The 17,722-nt window shown below is 40.7% G+C and overlaps 1 protein-coding gene across 1 annotated transcript in view; it reads right to left on the minus strand.

Moving 5' to 3' along the window:
- The window catches only part of SOHLH1 (spermatogenesis and oogenesis specific basic helix-loop-helix 1), a 30,467-nt gene extending 12,998 nt beyond the window's left edge, over positions 1-17,469 (minus strand). Inside the window, exons 1-2 of the mRNA XM_074193256.1 lie at positions 17,321-17,469; positions 15,778-15,913 (exon numbers count right to left, since the gene is read on the minus strand). Of these exons, the coding sequence (XP_074049357.1) occupies positions 15,778-15,913; positions 17,321-17,469 (285 nt within the window). The remainder of the gene's footprint in view (positions 1-15,777; positions 15,914-17,320) is intronic.
- Positions 17,470-17,722: the final 253 nt, after the last annotated feature.

The following is a 17,722-nucleotide window of genomic DNA, read 5'->3' on the forward strand; positions in this document are numbered from 1 at the left end:
TATTTATAATTGGAAAAAAAAACCAAGGACCTGCCAAAAGTGTTTTATTGATATTTACCCTATTAGCAATTAAGACATCTTAGTATTATATTTATTATAATAGTTTTACCTCAGATTCCCTGAAAAGGTCTCAGAGGTATCTCCATGGATTCCCTGGACAATTCTTTTAAGAACTGCTGTGATTTAAATATCTCCTCCAGATAGAAGAAAAACAACACTTAAACTAAACCACTGTAATTTTAATAGTTGATTTGTTGTCATTGTAGAATTTATTATAGGAAACAAAATAGAATCTGAGATTGTCCATGAGACTAATTCAAGAAAATTAGATGTCCTGAGAAAAGGACCTAAATAATTCAATGTTTCTATAAATACAGTCTAGAAATTCTTAGTAAGCAAATAATATTCTTGTTCTATACTTGTCTTAGGTGATCCAGAGGGGAGAACTGGAAATGATGAACAAAATTACAAGGAAGCAGATTCCTAACACATCTTTATGCTAAGGAGGAACTTCCTAATAATTAGAGTGGATGGGAAATAATAACAATAATAAAAACAACACTACTATTTAAAGTATTCTGTGGGTACTTCTATCCTCCTACACAGAGATTTACATTAATGCTAGCAGTTTCTTGACTTGGCCTTTCTAATCTGCCTTGACTAGAGTTAAGTCCATGCCAGAGAAGTGTAAAATTGGGGCAGCATGCTTTTTCAAAAAGATTTATGTTTTTTTTCTTTGCAAGCTGCAGGGAGAGAAAAACAATTGAGACCACCCATAAGGGTCACAAACTGCATTCTATGTCTTGTGGTCTGGCGTTTCCAAGTCTTGTTGATTCTATTTCCAAATCATCTTTTTGCATTCATCCCTCCTTTCTTCATTCCTAGAACCTCCACCTTAGTTCAGATCCTGAACAGTTCTCCAGCTTTTGAAATAGCCTTCTAATTGATCTTCCTACTTCCAGTCACTCCCATCCCCAAACCATCCTCCACGCAGCTGCCAGAGTGATATTCCAAAAACACAGGTCTGATCATGTCCTACCTCTACTACTTACTGTTCTAGAATAAACTACAAAATAGCCTACAAAATATGCCATGCTTATTCCCACCTCTTTTCAACCTTATTTCTAATATTAAATGCCCTTCATTGAGTCAAATCAGTTTATTAGATATTCTCTCCATTCTGTTTCATAGTATATTTAGATTTCCTTAAACATGATGATAATGATATTTGTCCTTCATTCTCCTTTTTTTTTTTTAGGTTTTTGCAAGGCAATGGGGTTAAGTGGCTTGCCCAAGGCCACACAGCTAGGTAATTAGTAAGTGTCTGAGACCGGACTTGAACCCAGGTACTCCTGGCTCCAAGGCCGGTGCTTTATCCACTGCACCACCTAGCCGCCCCTTGTCCTTCATTCTCAATGAAGGTTATGACATCAGGGAGGTGATGCCATGACATGCCAGTGAATTAGACTTGAGTGAGGGGTGACTTTTTTTGGTGATTGTGCTAAGTCACCAATCTCACTTTCTCCTATGTCCAATAGCCATTTATGGATCATGATGACTGGAGATGCCCTGGACACTAGGCAATTAGGATTAAATGATTCCCAAGGTTATACAACTATTAAGTGTCAAGTATCTGAGGTTGGATTTGAACTCAGGTCCTCCTGACTCCAGGGCTGCTGGTCTATCCACTGCACCATCTAGCTTCCTCAAAAAAAAAATAGAAAACAAAAGTTGACTTTGTATACCTTAAAACATAACCCAGATGTGACAGTATTTAAGAGGCCCTTCCTGAGCCCCTCAGATTGGACCTGCCTTTACACAATGTGTTTATCTTGAAGCCAGAACTGTCTTCTACCTTTCTTAGTAGCTCAAACACTTAGCACAGTACCTGATGCATAGAAGGGAATTAATAGTTATTGGTTGACTAATTTAAAATAAGGTCTTGTCAGATTTAACTAAATGGCATAAAATATTTACCACTTAGGGATCAAATCTCTGATAAGACTAACTTAGACAGGCTGGTCTTTCACCATATCTGTTTACCTAGAGCTTTCAGGTTTATAATAGAATGGTATACTATGTAAGAGAAATCTGATTTTTTTCTTTTTTAAAGAAATTTATTTTAAGCCTTAAGAATCACCATTTTTTATATACATAGAAGAATAGAAAAAGGATGGCAAATAAAATTTCAGATCTCTATTACAGACAGCTTGGAAAGCAGAAGCATTTATTAAATACCTCCATGTGCCAAGATACTGTGGGAGGGGCTTTACAAATATTTTCTTAGTTGATCTTCTTAATCCTGGGAGATAGGTGCTATTATTATTCCCCATTTTAGGAGGAAACTGAGGCTGAGATTAAATGCCTTGAGTGATGTATGTGTGTGGATAATCAGATCTTTCCAACTCTGGGACCATAGAGGGCTCTATCCACTTTGCCACATAGCTGTAGGTCCTTACATTTAATCTCTATTTGCCTCAGTTTCCTCAACTGTAAAATGAGGAGAATAATAGCACTTACCTCCTAGGGTTGTTGTAAGGATCACTTGAGATATTTATAAAATTTAGCACAGTGCCTGGCTCAAAGTAGACACCATATAAATACTAGTTATTAAAACAACACCACAATACTACTACTAACTTCCACTACTAAACTACTACAACTACTAACAGCTACTACTGATTACTACTATTACTACTGCTAAACTACTTCCATTACTAGCTACTTATACTACTACTAGTTCTACTACTACTACTACCTACCACAATTTGTTTTTAAGTCTATAATACTGTCAACTTGTAGCTTTCAGAACTGTCCTGTTTTGTCTGACTCTTTCTGTCCTTTCTGTTCTTGTCTGTGCATTTTTAAAACATTCCTCAATAACCCTCTTTCTTTTTTCCTCCTTTTTCCTCCTTTTCTTTCTTTTCTTTTTCTTTTTTCTTTTCTTTTTTTTTTGTTATTCTTTACCCATCTCTCCATAGATCTGCTTCTGCACATCCCTTTTTGGGAAAATTTTAAATAAAATTTTTTTTTTAAAAAAAGAAAGCCTATATAGTAACTACACATTGTCAGGCATCAAGTTTCTGACTTCTTAAAGTGCTCAAGTATATAAGGACTCACTACATGTCATGGATACAGTAGATTGAATTCATAGAATCATATTGATTTAGAGGTGGAAGTCAGCTCAGAGAGCCTATATTTGGCAGCAGGCTGAACTAGGGAACATCAGAGGTCCCTTCTGATTCCCCCATCTCATGAGTCTTTTACCTATCTATACCTTTTGGTATCACTGCTTTGGAAAGTAAGTATTCATGGAAATTCCCCCGAATTTCCCCAGGTGTTATGAGCCCTTTCTCCTAGGTAGAGTTGTCCCCACCAGCTTGCAGTATTCTCCCAATGGGCTTGGTTCCAAGCTCACAGCTGCCATGCAATTCTCTCTCACCCAGTGTCCCTTTTGATGAACAAACACCAATTATGAAATGACTGCTCATGCTCAAGGGGTCCATCTGTGGTATTAAAAAAAAAAAAAGCTCTAAAACAGGAAATCCGTAGACCAAGTTGATAACCCAGGTTCTTCCCTTAACTCCCTGGGTACCCCTAAGCAAGTTACTGTACTTACTCCTCTATAAAATGAAGGAATCAAATGAGATAAGTTCATTTCTGGATCTGATAGAGTCTGTGATTCTAAGAATTTGAATTTAAGGAATATCCTCTTGAGTGAATGGTTCCTTTTTTACTGCTGTCCCCCCCCCCCCCCAGTTAGTTCCAGTTAGTGTTCTCACTCCAAAGGATTTGACCTCTTAAGAGGTGATTTGTACCATCATGTGTAGCAGAAGCTCCTTTGTCATTAACCTGATTGCTGAGTTCCTATCCTGATATGATTATGAGGCTGGTACAGGTATTTTGCCCTGGACCTTGAAAACTGAGTGATGATGTGGTACAGCACTAGGTTTATTCAGGATCAGTTTACTAGTTTGTTGACCTCTCTCTAAGCCACAGTTTCCTCACCTGTAAAATGAGGGTACTAAGTTCACAAGACTGTTGTACACAAAGTGCTCTGAGAAACTTAATACACTAATAAATATGAACTAAAAGCAGATAATCTTGCATTGACAAAGGCAACCAATTATTATAAAGGAGTATCACCCTACATATCTACTCAAGACTTTGAAAGATTATAGAACTTCAAAAAATAATAACAACAATCCCTACATCATCACAGAATATCAGATCTTTTTTTTTTCCTGGAGGTAGAATTGATCATATTTCCCATAGGAGAGTCTGCTCCCTTCCCAGCTACATGGGGAGCTTCATGGATTTAAGATTTACCCATTTAGGGGTAAGCCAAGCCAAGGAAATTCAGCCGGTGACTAGCCTAAGGCCACACAGAGAGGCAGCCACAGAACAGAGAAGGCAATTTCTGTCTGTCAACATCCCACCTCTTGATCTATCTGCCAGACTATTTTGTCAGGTTGAGGAGGACTGTGACTCTTAGTTTCGGTGGTGTGATTTATACATAGCCTTCAGAACATATCCTGCCTTCTATTTTTACCTGATGGTATGAAATGGAAAGTACTGGGTCATCTTTGAGAAAAGGCTGTTTAATTCAGGTAACAGTTAGGATCATAGGATTTGGAGTATGAGGAAATCCAAAAGATCATCCAGGGCAAATCTAGCTCATTTGGCAGAAAAAGAAAGTAAAAAATCAGAGAGGTTAACTGACTTTTCCAGTGTCAACCCAAATGTAATTAGAAAAACTGAAATGTGGGATGGCTAGTTGGCAAAGTGGATAAAACACCAGACCTGGAGTCAGGAGTACCTGAGTTCAAATCTGGCCTCAGACACTTAATAATTACCTAGCTGTGTGGCCTTGGGCAAGTCACTTAACCCCATTGCCTTGAAAAAACCTTAAAAAATAAAGGAAAAAACTGGAATGTATACCTAGGTCGTCTGATGCCATATAGGGAGTTCTTACCATTACATCATGCTATCTGCTTGCAGAGAAATATAGATTTAAAATTGTGTAGTATGTATATGAAAGATAATCTAGTCCAGTCCTTCATTATAAAGATGGGAAAACAGACCCAAAGAGGCAACCCAGCAAGGATTCAAGCTAGGGTCTACTCTATACATTTCTTGATTCTCTGCTGGATATCCAGTATTGAACTATCTAAGGAGTGGGAGATGATAATACAGTCTTAGCTCTGTTGGAACAGCCTTTTGGGGGAAATTTTATACCCATCTGATAAACAAAAACAAAACAAGATCCTGTTTAAGCATGGTGCTAGATAGCATAAGAAGGACTCTGTGAAGAGACAGTGATTCCATATTCTAGCCCTTTCCTACTAGATGGCACTGTGGGGCCAACATTCCACTTTCCACTGCCTAAGATGATTTGTAGCCTCCAGTACGATTTTTATTTGCTAATATTATGTGCAATTATCTCTGATTAGCCAACAATGCTAATTCTCTGCTGTCCCAAGGCTCATGCCAGATGGTGACAGGGTTGTTTTGCCCTATATCACATATGGGAGGGATTGGAAGGCCCAGAGCTCTGATTTGAAGTTTAAAAACTAAAGTTTCTCTCTCAATTTTGCCATTTGCTATCTGTGACATTAAGTTACTCCCCCTTGTGCCCCAGTTTCCTTATTATAAATAAAGAGATTAGATGCTATATTATACAATGTAAATGATTCTCCATGATCCTGGAAACAGAACAGAAAGGACTCACCTACAAAATTCTAACATGGTCCTGAACCATACTGAAGGGACAGCAGAGCTTGAATTCATTTCTGGAGAATCTTCCCAGAAGCTAAAATGTGACCTGCCATAGCAGAGCAATTACTCATGTGTTCCAAGTTTACTTTTACACACAACATCTAGTTCTGAAAACATAATTACATCTGTCAATTCTTTCCCTTGGTTAAAACTCATCTGAAGTTAGTGATTTGAATTCTTCATCTTTTATATATACACACACACACATCAATTTTGACTTCACATATGGAAAAATGTCATAACAATTAGACCTTTTCTTCAGAGGGAAGGAGCACTACCACTCTTTCCTCCACCTAAGAGTCTTAAAGGCAAGGTTACATGACTCCTCATTGCATTTATCGTGAAAGAGATTTTTATTCCTTTATTCCTGAGTGTTTGTGGACAAAGTGGACAAGTACAGTGGACAAAGTGCTCAAAATGGAGTCAAAAAGTGTCAAATCCAACCTCAGACACTAATTGTGTAACTGTGGGTAACAACTTCTATTTAACTCAATTTCCTGATCTGTAAACAGTAATAGTACCTATATCCTAGGGTTGTGAGGATCACATGAGATAAAAGCACATAATATAATAAGTATCGTATAAATGTTATTTTATTATTGTTCATTATTCAGATATAGGATGGACTGAGTGGTCTTTGATAAGGCTGGATAATTCTGTGAAAGCATTTCTAAAAACCATAATACCAGTTAAAGAGGAATTGAACTTTTTCAGCTGAGTCCCACAAGGTGTAGCATAAAGATTCAAGAGAATAGTTGCCTAAAAACAGAGATGGGTACAGCTAGGTGGTGCAGAGAATAGAGCACTGGCCCTGGAGTCAGGAGGACCTGAGTTCAAATGTGACCCCAGACACTTAATAATTACCTAGCTGTGGGACCTTGGGCAAGTCACTTAACCCCATTGCCTTCCAAAAACAAAAAAATAATCAAAGATGTCAAAAAAATGGAATAGGCCACCTCAGAAGGTAGTGGGTTCATGATCAAGTCCTTCTCTAGAAAAGATTAGATAACATAGAAGGTATTCTTGGTCATGGAGTGTTAAACTAGATGTTCCTTGAGGTCTCCAAATCTTTCTGTTATATCTGCTATTTTTTTATCTGATTTTTAGCAACAAAAATGTCAAGGGACTTAGAGGTCAATTTCGTTCATTTCTATAGTTTACAGGTGAAAATTGAGGCCTAGAGAGTTGAAACAACTTGGCTATAGTCACATAGCAAGTCATTAGAAGAGCCAGAAGTCAAATATGAGTCTTTTGATTATGAGTTTTTTTGTGAAAAAAAAATAGAGAACCATGAGCTAAATATATTGAAGGGTTAAGGGGGCCTGAGGCATAGTTTGGGACGAACTTTCTTCTGTTGTCTGAAGAAAATAAAAAAAGTTTTCCCAAAGCTGTTGTGATTCAAAGAATGATTCAAAGCTGAGGGCAGGATCAGGGGGAGGACTCTTCATGATCCTTTTTCACGCTCAAAGTGCCTTGAATGAGGTTGCAATCAAATTTCATCCAAAGTTAAACTTTGTGACTCATATGGCACCCATATGTATATGGGAAAAGTCCTCAAGGTCTGTTAACAATAATCTCTACCCACCCTTTAAAAATCAACTCAAATACTCCACTCTTTTTTTTTTTACTTCTGTGAAATCTTCCTTGATTCACACAGTAGATCACATAAGACTTAGTTCTAAGGGGAAAAAGGAAGTAAATACTGAAACTTAAGACTTAGTTCTGTTCTTTAATATACTTTTCATGTAGTCTTTTATATTATTTATGTCTATTTTTGGTGCTCTGTAGTTCAAATAAATTGTAAGCCTGATGAGGGCAGGCACAATGTCTTTGTATCTCTCCACAATAATCTACCACACAGGTCTACACACAATTTTGTTGTTGTTTCAGTCATATCCAACTCTTTGTGACCTCATTTGGGGTTTCCTTGGCAAAGATACTAGAGTGGTTTACCATTTCCTTCTCCAGTTCATTTTACATAATGTCTCAGAAAACTGAGGCAAACAAAATTAAATGACCTGCCCTGGATTAAATGGTTAGTTAGATCTGAACTTGGGAAAACAAGTCTGCCTGACTCTAGGCTCAGCATTTCATCCATTATACCTCCTAGCTGCCCTAGACACAATAGGTTAGATACAAACACTTATTTGATGAATTAATGATCAATAATATATATTAAGATTTTCAAAAAACTTTTCTCACAACCATAATAAATATTAATCCCCCTTCTACAGACCCTAGGCGAATCACTTAACCTTATTTGCCTCAATTTCCTCATCTGTAAAATGATCTGAAAAAGGAAATGGTATCTTTACCATGAAAATGGAGTCATGAGGAGTCAGACATAACTGAAAAATGATTGAACAGATGTGGAAACTGAATTTCAAAGAAATTAAATGATTGAACAATGAACATGACTATTAAGAACACAAATAGGATTTGAACCCAAGTCCAATTCTGGTAATCTTTCCAAAGCACCATTCTATTGTTTTCTTTGGGCCACACTGTTTTATTGCCAAGAGTATCTTCATTGTTCATTCCAATGGCTTTTTCTCAGTTCTCATTCCTCATGATTTCTCAGAAGTATTGGAAATTGCTAAATACCTAGATGGCACTCTCTCATGAGTTTTCTTGACACTGCTGCTGCTCCTTCTATTCCTTCTCTTCCTCTGCCCATATGGGAAGTTATTCCCTCACATATGGGTGCTCTGGACAAAGGAATAACAATTTTGATTGATTATGCCTCGCAGTATAGCTTGGAATTCGGGGACTAGATTTTTTTTTTTACTTCCCTATTTGTTCTTTTTAAAAAAACTAGGTCAATTAATTCCTTTGTCTCATGCAGTTTTCATTTATGATTTCTTTTTTTTTGTCTGTTTTAGAATTTTTTTATTTAAGGCAACGGGGTTAAGTGACTTGCCCAAGGTCACACAGCTAGATAATTATTAAGTGTCTGGGGTCACATTTGAACTCAGGTCCTCCTGACTCCAGGGCAAATGCTCTAGCCACTGCACCACCTAGCTTCCCCCATTTATGATTTCTTGAAATATAGCTCTGATAAACCAGGCTTTGATAAAGCTCATTGGAATTCAAATGGAGCTACTTGACTAAGCCTTTAAACCTAATCACTCTGTCTCTTACTGATTGGTGAAAAATAGATCCCAGTTCTAACCTCACTTGCTCATAGTTTGGGTTTTTGTGACTCAGAGTGACTGTAAATAGCAATTGTTTTTGTTCTGGTCAGAGGGTCTTCCCCTCCCAGATTGATTCTTTTATGAAGTCAAATTAGGCCATCTTTTTCCTCAATTCTTACCTAGTGCTGTCTCAGACAAACTAAGAACCGGGAAAGACCTTAGCTTAAAAAGACCAAGGTCTCCAACTATATCTGGAGCTATCACCCATCATCTTTGACCTATGTCTTACTGAACTTCCATAACCCTTGGCAAGAGACACAGAGGTTGATGATGTTGCACAGTCCCAAGTCACTTTAATCCTATGCACTTGCAAGTCAAGGCATCACCCTGCTGATGTCATTAGTCCTCTTCCAGAACAAAAGACTAATAACAACAAAAATCTTGACACTACTATTATCTTCTCCTCAGTTGCTATGTTGTCTTTTTCCCTTCACAGCATCTCTGTCAGTCATCCCCTCTTCTCCTTTTTCATCTAAGACTTGGCATTTTTTCCTCCAGTGCCTACAACTTAGTAGAACATTTATAAACATTTTTAAATTAGTTCCCAATCCAATTCAATAAATATTAATTAGGCACCTACTAATGTGCCAGATACTATACTAAATGCTGCATGGGGATACAATAAAAAAAAGAAAGCCAATCCCTGCCTTCAAAGAACCTCATATAATAGGTGGGCTTGCAAAAAACCCCAAAATAATAGAAATGAGAATTGATATAATCTGTTAGACAACAAATATTTATTAAGCATTTAATTAAGTATTGGGCCCTGTGCTAAATGCTAGAGGTACAAAGAAGGCAAAAACAAAGTCACAATCCTCAAGGGCATATAATAGGACCAGTTTTGGGGTCAGGAAGACCTGTTCTGCAGTCTTGCCCCTGATGTTATAAATTCGCCAACAACAACAACAACAACAACAATAATAATAATAATAATAATAATAAATGTATGATTATGGGCCAGATGGAGTAAATGGTCCTGAAGTCAGAAAGAACTGAGTTATCTAGCAGGAGATACTCACTGGCTATATGACCCTGGGCAAGTCATTTAACTTCTGTTTGCCTCAGTTTTGCCATCTGTGAAATAGGAGATAATAATAGCCCTTACCTTCCAGAAAGGAGGATTTAATGAGGTAATTATAAAGTACTTAGCACAGGGCCTGGTAGTTATTCTTTTTAAGTCATTGAGCCTCTCAGTGCTATTAGACAAACCTTTACGATATTATTTCTCAAATTATTTGGCCTCAGAACCCCTTTGTGCTCTTAAAAACTATTGAGGTTTTCTCTCTCCAAGAGCATTTGTTGATATGTCTATGAATATTTATTTTTATTAGAAAATTAAAGTCTTAGTATTATTAAAATAATTTTGACCTGAAGGACTCCCTGAAAAAGTCTTGGAGACCTCAGGGGTCCCTAGAAAACACAGAGAATTTCTATTTTGAGATAATAGAATACAAACGAATTGCTCATTTGCATTTTGGGAAGCAGGTTTCACACTGGGTGATCCTTGGGCCAATGAATTCACAGATGCAAACCAATAATAGAAATATCTTATATTTGCATAGTGCTTTACAGCTCTTAAAGTGTTTTTAAATGAAAATGGGGGATACAATTCAACCATCCTGGTTCACATTCCTTCAAACTGCATCATTTATGTCTGGACCCCTCCTCTCTTTTACCAGTCTTTTCCACCTAGTCTTCCCTCTCTCCTGTAAGTATCCTAGTCCAGTCAGACCATCCTGACAAAGATGAAAATATCTGATAAATTAAGTTGCCTAGAGTGATTAGATATGTTCTAATTAATTAATTTAACAGGGATTAACAAAAACTGGAGGGTAATGCTTAGCCACAACAAGCAAAGCTATTTCTTTGTCTACTATATTCTTGAATCTTCCTATCTAGTTCCTACCCTTCCAGACAGTGTGGTATACTCAGAAAAGTTTTGAATTAATAGGGTGGTTCAAATATCCGTGTTCAAATCCTGTTTCTGCCATTTCCTAGCAGTATAACCTTGGACAAAGCATCCCCTTACTCAAATCCCATTCACAAGCATACCATGACATCATCACCCTGATGTCATGGTCTTCTTCAAGAACAAAGGACAAATATCAACTTCTGTGAGTGATAGGAGCTGTCCCACCACTGGCAAGTTGAACTATACTACCTTTCTTTTTTTCTTTCTTTCTTTCCACTTTGCTTCCTTTCTTTCTATCTTTCTTTCTTTCTTCTTTTCTTCTCATTCTTGTGTGTGCTTTGCTTAAAGTCCTGGTAAGATTTCTTGGAGTTTACAAGTCCGAAATCACTCTGGCTCTCCTTGATTTAGTCTTAGGCTAAGCCCACTTGGTCATGGTTTGGGCCCTTATTGGTTCAACATGAATTCAAACAGTAATTGTTTCTGTTTTGACCAGAAACCTTAATGATCTTCTCCTCCCAGATTGACTCTTCTTGATCAGTGAGGAAATCCTGAGGGTCTTACCCTCCCAGGTTAATTTTTTTTTCCTTTTAGAAGTGGTCATTCTTGATCTCTTCACCTCTATCACTTTTACTTAACCATAATAGCAAAATGGGTGCTGCCTCAGTCAAACTGTGACCTGGAAAAGACCTTCATGTACAAAGGTCATCCAGGGCCATCTTCAGTTATCTTCATTCATATCTGGGCACTGGACCCAGATGGCTCTGGAGGAGAAAATGAGGCTGATGACTTAGCACAGCTCCCCCTTACTCAATCCAGTTCACTTGCTTGTTATAGCATCACCTCCCTGAGGTCCTGGACTTTTTTTGAGAATGAAGGACAAACATCACTGAGCCTCATTTTCCTCATTTGTGAAATGAAGACAGTAGACTAGATAATCACTAAGATCCTTTCTGGTTTTAAATCCTGTTACCCTAGCCTCCTGACTTCTGAGGAAATGTCCATTAGTTCCAGATGGAACTGAATGATGTTGGAAAATGCACCTAGAAAAACAAAAAATCTTTATGTTTATTTTAGATTGACTTAGGGAGCCTCTTCCAGCATGCCACCCTCCATCCACCCACCACCCTACTCCACAAAACATACCGTCAACTGTAGACAGTTTATGTTGCTAAGGATCTAAGGGAAAGAGGGAGACCTTTGAGACTACAAATGTAAAGTAGTGAAGGGATTTGAACAGCACTTTAGAATACTCTGTTGCAAATTATGGAGCATCTGGGTAGTGGAGTACTGGACCCAACATTCCTAGTTCAAATCTAGCCCCAGATTCTCACTAATTGTGTGATCTTGGACAAATCACTATTGCCTCAGGTTCCTCATCTGTAAAATGAGCTACAGAAGGATCTCTGCCAAGTATCTTTTCCAGGAAAACCAAAAACAAGGGGGGCGGCTAGGTGGCAGAGTGGATAAAGCACCAGTCTTGGAATCAGGAGTACCTGGGTTCAAATCCAGTCTCAGACACTTAATAATTACCTAGCTGTGTGGCCTTGAGCAAGCCATTTAACCCCATTTGCCTTGCAAAAACCTTAAAAAAAAAAAAGGAATCACAAAGAGTCAGACACTACTGAAACAACAATAGCAGTTAAGGATTCATAAGAATAACTTCCATCTTATGGTAAAAGTATTTGTGATAATATGTATATGTGTCTCTTTAGGAGCATATATGTGAACATGCTGAAAGAGGGATGTGTGCATGCATGGCTCCGTATACATTATATGCATCTATGAGTGGAGGGTCAACCCTGTGACTGTGGTTAGTTACAGCACCATGAAAATGCTTCACTAGAGAAGTAAAGCAGGGGAGTTTGTGGTGCAGGGTAAGTCGAACCTGAGGAAAAGTATCATGAAGAAGTTATTGGCAAGGGATAGCTAGATGGCACAGCAGATAGAGCACCAGTCCTGGAGTCAGAAGGATCTGAGTTCAATTCCAGCCTCAGACAACTTATCTTGGGCAACTTACTTAGCTTGGGCAAGTCCCTTAACCTCATTGCCTTGTAAAAAAAAAAGTTAATGGCAGAACATAGTGCAGGCACATGGGCAAATAGTGTCTTTAATAAGATATATCTTTGTGTCTTCAGGCTCAAACCTTGCCTACAAGGGGACCAGAAAGTGTGAGCTGAGAAAAAATGCCTTTCAGATAATGAAGAATTTGGCCATGTGTCTATGCTACAAATCCTAAATATTTAACTTCCAAGTTTGCTTAATGTAAGGCATATATGTAAACATGATTTTTAATACCTAAAGAACCCATTTGAGCCTCAACTTCTTCATTAGCAAAATAAGTGGATCGGAGTAGGTAGCTACTTCCATCTCTCAGTCTATGATCCTGAATCCTTGATATAAACTATAAGGGAGGTAATACAGTAGTTGTTCTTATTGTACAGGTCCAATGATGCTAAGAAAATGGACAGTAAAGCAACCTCCTTTTACCTTCAATGTAACCCTCTTAGTGGTCTTCTCTACAAAGCCTTCCCTTTCCTTCACAGGAAGAGAGCAGTGGAATGTTGGTCAAGAGGTCTGGATGTTAGTCTTGGCCCTGCCAATGACTGCCAATGTTATTGTTGTCTAGTCATTCATAGGTAACCCTGTGGACTTGTCCGTGGAATTTTCTTGTCAAACATCCTGGAGTATTTGCCATTTCCTTCTTTAGGATGTTTCCATTTTACAGATAAGGAACTAAGGTAAATGATGATGATGATGATGATGATGATGATGATGATGATGATGATGATGATGATGATGATGATGGATCTGGGCAGCCAGGTGATGAAGTAGATAGTTTTAAAGTCAGGAGGATGAGTTCCAATTCAACTTCAGACACTTTACACTTACTAGCTGTGTGACCTTAGGCAAATCACTTAACCCTGATTGTTTCACATCCAGGACCATTTCCAGTTGTCTTCATTCGTATCTGGTCACTGGACCCAGATGGCTCTGGAGGAAAAAGTGAGGCAGGTGACTTAGCACAACCTCCCCTCCCTCAAATTCCATGTGCTTGTCCTGGCATCACCTCCTGATGTGAAGTCTTCCTTGAGAACAAAGGACAAAAGTCATCATCATCAAGGCTGGATATGAACTCAGATCTTCCTGACTCCATGCCTGGTGCACTATATACTGTACCATCTAGCTACCATCTGACTGACAATATAACTTTAAGCAAATAATTTCTTCTCTGTGGACCTTAGTTTATACAAATTCCTTAGTTTTACACTGGTGAAAGAAAGGAAACTAGCTCAAATAACCTCTTAAGGTCCCTTCAAGCTCAAAGATCTGAGATATTTTGGATGCTCTAAACTGCTCTGTTCTCTTCGCATTAAATGTTCTAAATACATTTGTGTATTATGTGTGTGCAGTTGAAAAAAATAAAAAAGACAATGAAAATGTGTATCTACTGTGCCGGCTAAGTGAGAGATAGTTGAGGACCAAACTGATAATCGGAAATACATGAGTTCAAAACCTTCCTCTGATACTACATGTGTAACTATGGTCACTCCCTGAATTTCTCTGGAGCTCAGTTTCCTCATCTGTCAAAAACTAGGATAACAAAACCCATAGTACCTTCCTCACAGGGTTGTTGAAAGGTCCAAATCAGATGTTTGCAAAGTGCTTTACTGACAGAAGTCTGCAAATTTGTAGAGAAAGTCATGCTGGAAAGAATGTTGGACTTTGAATTAAGGTCTTCCTGACTTCAGGTACGTTCACCCTACCACTGCTGCCTATATAAATTTCAAATCCCTATTATTATGGTCATAATAATATTATCCTATGTTCTTACCTCTTTGGTTAGCAGGGAAAACACCACTCCCCCTCTCCACTAATCTTTGCCACCTCCTCAATCACCTCAGAAATATTGTGGGTTAGTGCAAAGAGCCCTGGACCTGAAGTCAGGAACTCAGGATCCTGGTCCTACCTGTATCACTAATCTGTTACCTGATCTTGGAGAAAGTCTTTTCACCATCACCTTCTTTATATGAAGAATGGAGAAAATAGCATATGTCCTGCCTGCTTTCCAGGGATGTTGTAAAGATTCAATAAGATGGGCGGCTAGGTGGTGCAGTGGATAGAGCACCAGCCCTGGAGTCAGGAGGACCTGTGTTCAAATCCTGTTTTAGGCACATAATAATTACCTAGCTGGGTGACGTTGGGCAAGTCACTTAACCCCACTGCCTTGCAAATACCTAAAAAAAAAAAAAAGATTCAGTAAGATGTTTTAAACAGGTGATGGAGTCTTATTGGAATAAAATAGACCTGTAGAGCCCAGGTATCTTTAATGATAGTAAGATTATGAGCTTAGAGCTGGGAGGGACCTTCAAAGTTATCAGAACCAAAACCCTTCATTGGATAGGGACAGAGAGGTTGTGACTTGCTGAAAGTTGCAAGTAGCAAAGGACAGAGCAGGATTGAAACCAAGCCTTCCCAATCCAAAACCAGATCTCTTCCCATTGATACCGCCTCTCCATTATCCAGTATAATTCCCTCATTTAATTAGAAGAGGAAACAAAGTCTGATAAAAGACACAAGATTTCCCCAGGAATTCACAGAAAATAATGAAAAGTCTAAACCTTTGTTTCCTGACAACCAATCTAGGGTTCCTTCCCATTCAAATAGAGATCTATTAAAAATTTCTCTAATTGTGTCATAGTTTTAAATACTCTGGATGAAATTTTAATTTTAGAAAATTTTATTGTTCATTTATGTCTTGTGCCCTCATGTGGGAATTTTCTGAGCAGAACTGCTCTGTGGTTTGCCATTCCTTCTCAGCTGACTGTATAAGTGAGGAGACAAACGGGGTTCAGTGACCACTGAGTGTCTGCGGCCGGACTTGAACTCAGGAACCGGAATCTTGGGCTCTGGAGTCACGGCTTCAGGCCCCAGGCTCGCTCCCTGCGCCCCCTGGCGGCCCCAAGGAAAGGCCCGCGGAAACTCTATTGGTGACCACAATTTCCGGCCAAAGCCAGCAGATGGCGCGCTCCTACAGGAACGGGAATCCCCTCCAGCTCGAGGGGGTGTGTTTGTGTGTGTGTCTGTGTGTGTCTGTGTGTGTCTGTGTTTGTGTGTGTCTGTGTGAGTCTGTCTTTGTGTGTGTCTGTGTGTCTGTTTGTCTTTGTGTCTGTGTGTCTTTGAATGTGTCTGTGTGTCTGTCTGTGTGTGTGTCTGTGTCTGTGTGTGTCTGTGTCTCTGTGTCTCTGTGTGTCTGTGTCTGTGTGTGTATCTGTGTGTGTGTCTCTGTGTGTGTCTGTGTGTGTCTCTGTGTGTCTCTGTGTGTGTCTGTGTGTCTGTGTGTCTGTCTTTGTGTGTGTCTGTGTGTCTCTGTGAGTCTGTCTTTGTGTGCCTGTGTGTCTGTTCGTCTTTGAGTGTGTCTGTGTCTATCTGTGTCTGTGTGTGTCTGTGTGTGTCTGTGTGTGTGTCTGTGTCTGTGTGTGTCTATGTGTGTGTCTGTGTCTGTCTGTGTCTCTGTGTCTGTGTGTCTGTGTCTGTGTGTGTATCTGTGTGTGTGTCTGTGTGTGTCTGTGTGTCTGTCTTTGTGGCTGTCTGTGTGTCTTTGTGAGTCTGTCTGTGTGTCTGTCTTTGTGTGTGTCTGTGTGTCTGTGTGAGTCTGTCTTTGTGTGCCTGTGTGTCTGTTCGTCTTTGAGTGTGTCTGTGTCTTTGAGTGTGTCTGTGTGTGTCTGTGTGTGTGTCTGTGTCTGTGTGTGTCTGTGTGTGTGTCTGTGTCTGTGTGTGTCTGTGTCTCTGTGTCTCTGTGTGTCTGTGTCTGTGTGTGTATCTGTGTGTGTGTCTCTGTGTGTCTCTGTGTCTGTGTGTGTCTGTGTGTGTCTCTGTGTGTGTCTGTGTGTCTGTGTGGCTGTCTTTGTGGCTGTCTGTGTGTCTGTGTGAGTCTGTCTTTGTGTGCCTGTGTGTCTGTTCGTCTTTGAGTGTGTCTGTGTGTCTTTGTGTGTGTGTGTGTGTCTGTGTCTCTGTGTGTCTGTGTGTGTCTGTGTCTATGTGTGTGTCTGTGTTTGTGTCTGTGTCTGTGTGTGTCTGTGTGTGTGTGTGTGTGTGTGTGTGTGTGTGTGTGTGTGTGTGTGTTGGGGTGTTTTGGGGGGAGATAGAAAAACATGATCATAGTGTCTTAAAGCCCCACTTTCCGCCAAGACACGGGTGAAGTGGCTGATGGAAAGTGCCCGCAGCAGCTCGTGCTGGTCCTCCGCGCCCGCCCGCCCGCCCGCCCGGCCCCGCGCCGCGGCTCTGCCTCGGCTCCGACCCGGCCTCGCCCCCCAGGGGAGGGGCGGGAAGAGGCCCCGGCCCCCGGCCCCGGCCCCGGCCCCGGCCCCGGCCCCGGCCCCCGGCCCCCGACCCCCGGCCCCGGCCCCGGCCCCGGCCCCGGCCCCGGCTCCCGCACCTCGCCCCCGACACGCGCGCGCACTTGTCCCGCTCGGGTGCCCGAAGCCCAGGGGGCGCCGCCCCTCGCCCCGCGCCGCGCCTGGGCGGCGGAGCTTGGCAGACTCCTCTCCAGCCTCCTCGGGCCCCCACGCCCCGGGGCAGTGCCATCCCCGCGCGCAGCCTCCCTCCCCGGGCCGCCGCCCATGCCGGGGTCGGAGGAGCAGTGGGCGGCCTCGGGGCAGCCCCGGACAGCAGCCGGGGGCAGCGGCGCCCGCTCAGAGGGCTACACCAACCAGACCTTTGTCTTCGACGACGGGCATGGTCGGGGCAGAGGCCCCCCCAGGTACGTGCTGCGCGTGTGTGTGCGCCTTCTAGTCCCGGGCCGACCTCTTCACCCCCCCAGACCCCCTGTGGTAGCCTC

Source organism: Macrotis lagotis, chromosome 1 (assembly GCF_037893015.1).
Source record: "Macrotis lagotis isolate mMagLag1 chromosome 1, bilby.v1.9.chrom.fasta, whole genome shotgun sequence".
Classification (NCBI taxonomy): Eukaryota; Metazoa; Chordata; class Mammalia; order Peramelemorphia; family Peramelidae; genus Macrotis; species Macrotis lagotis.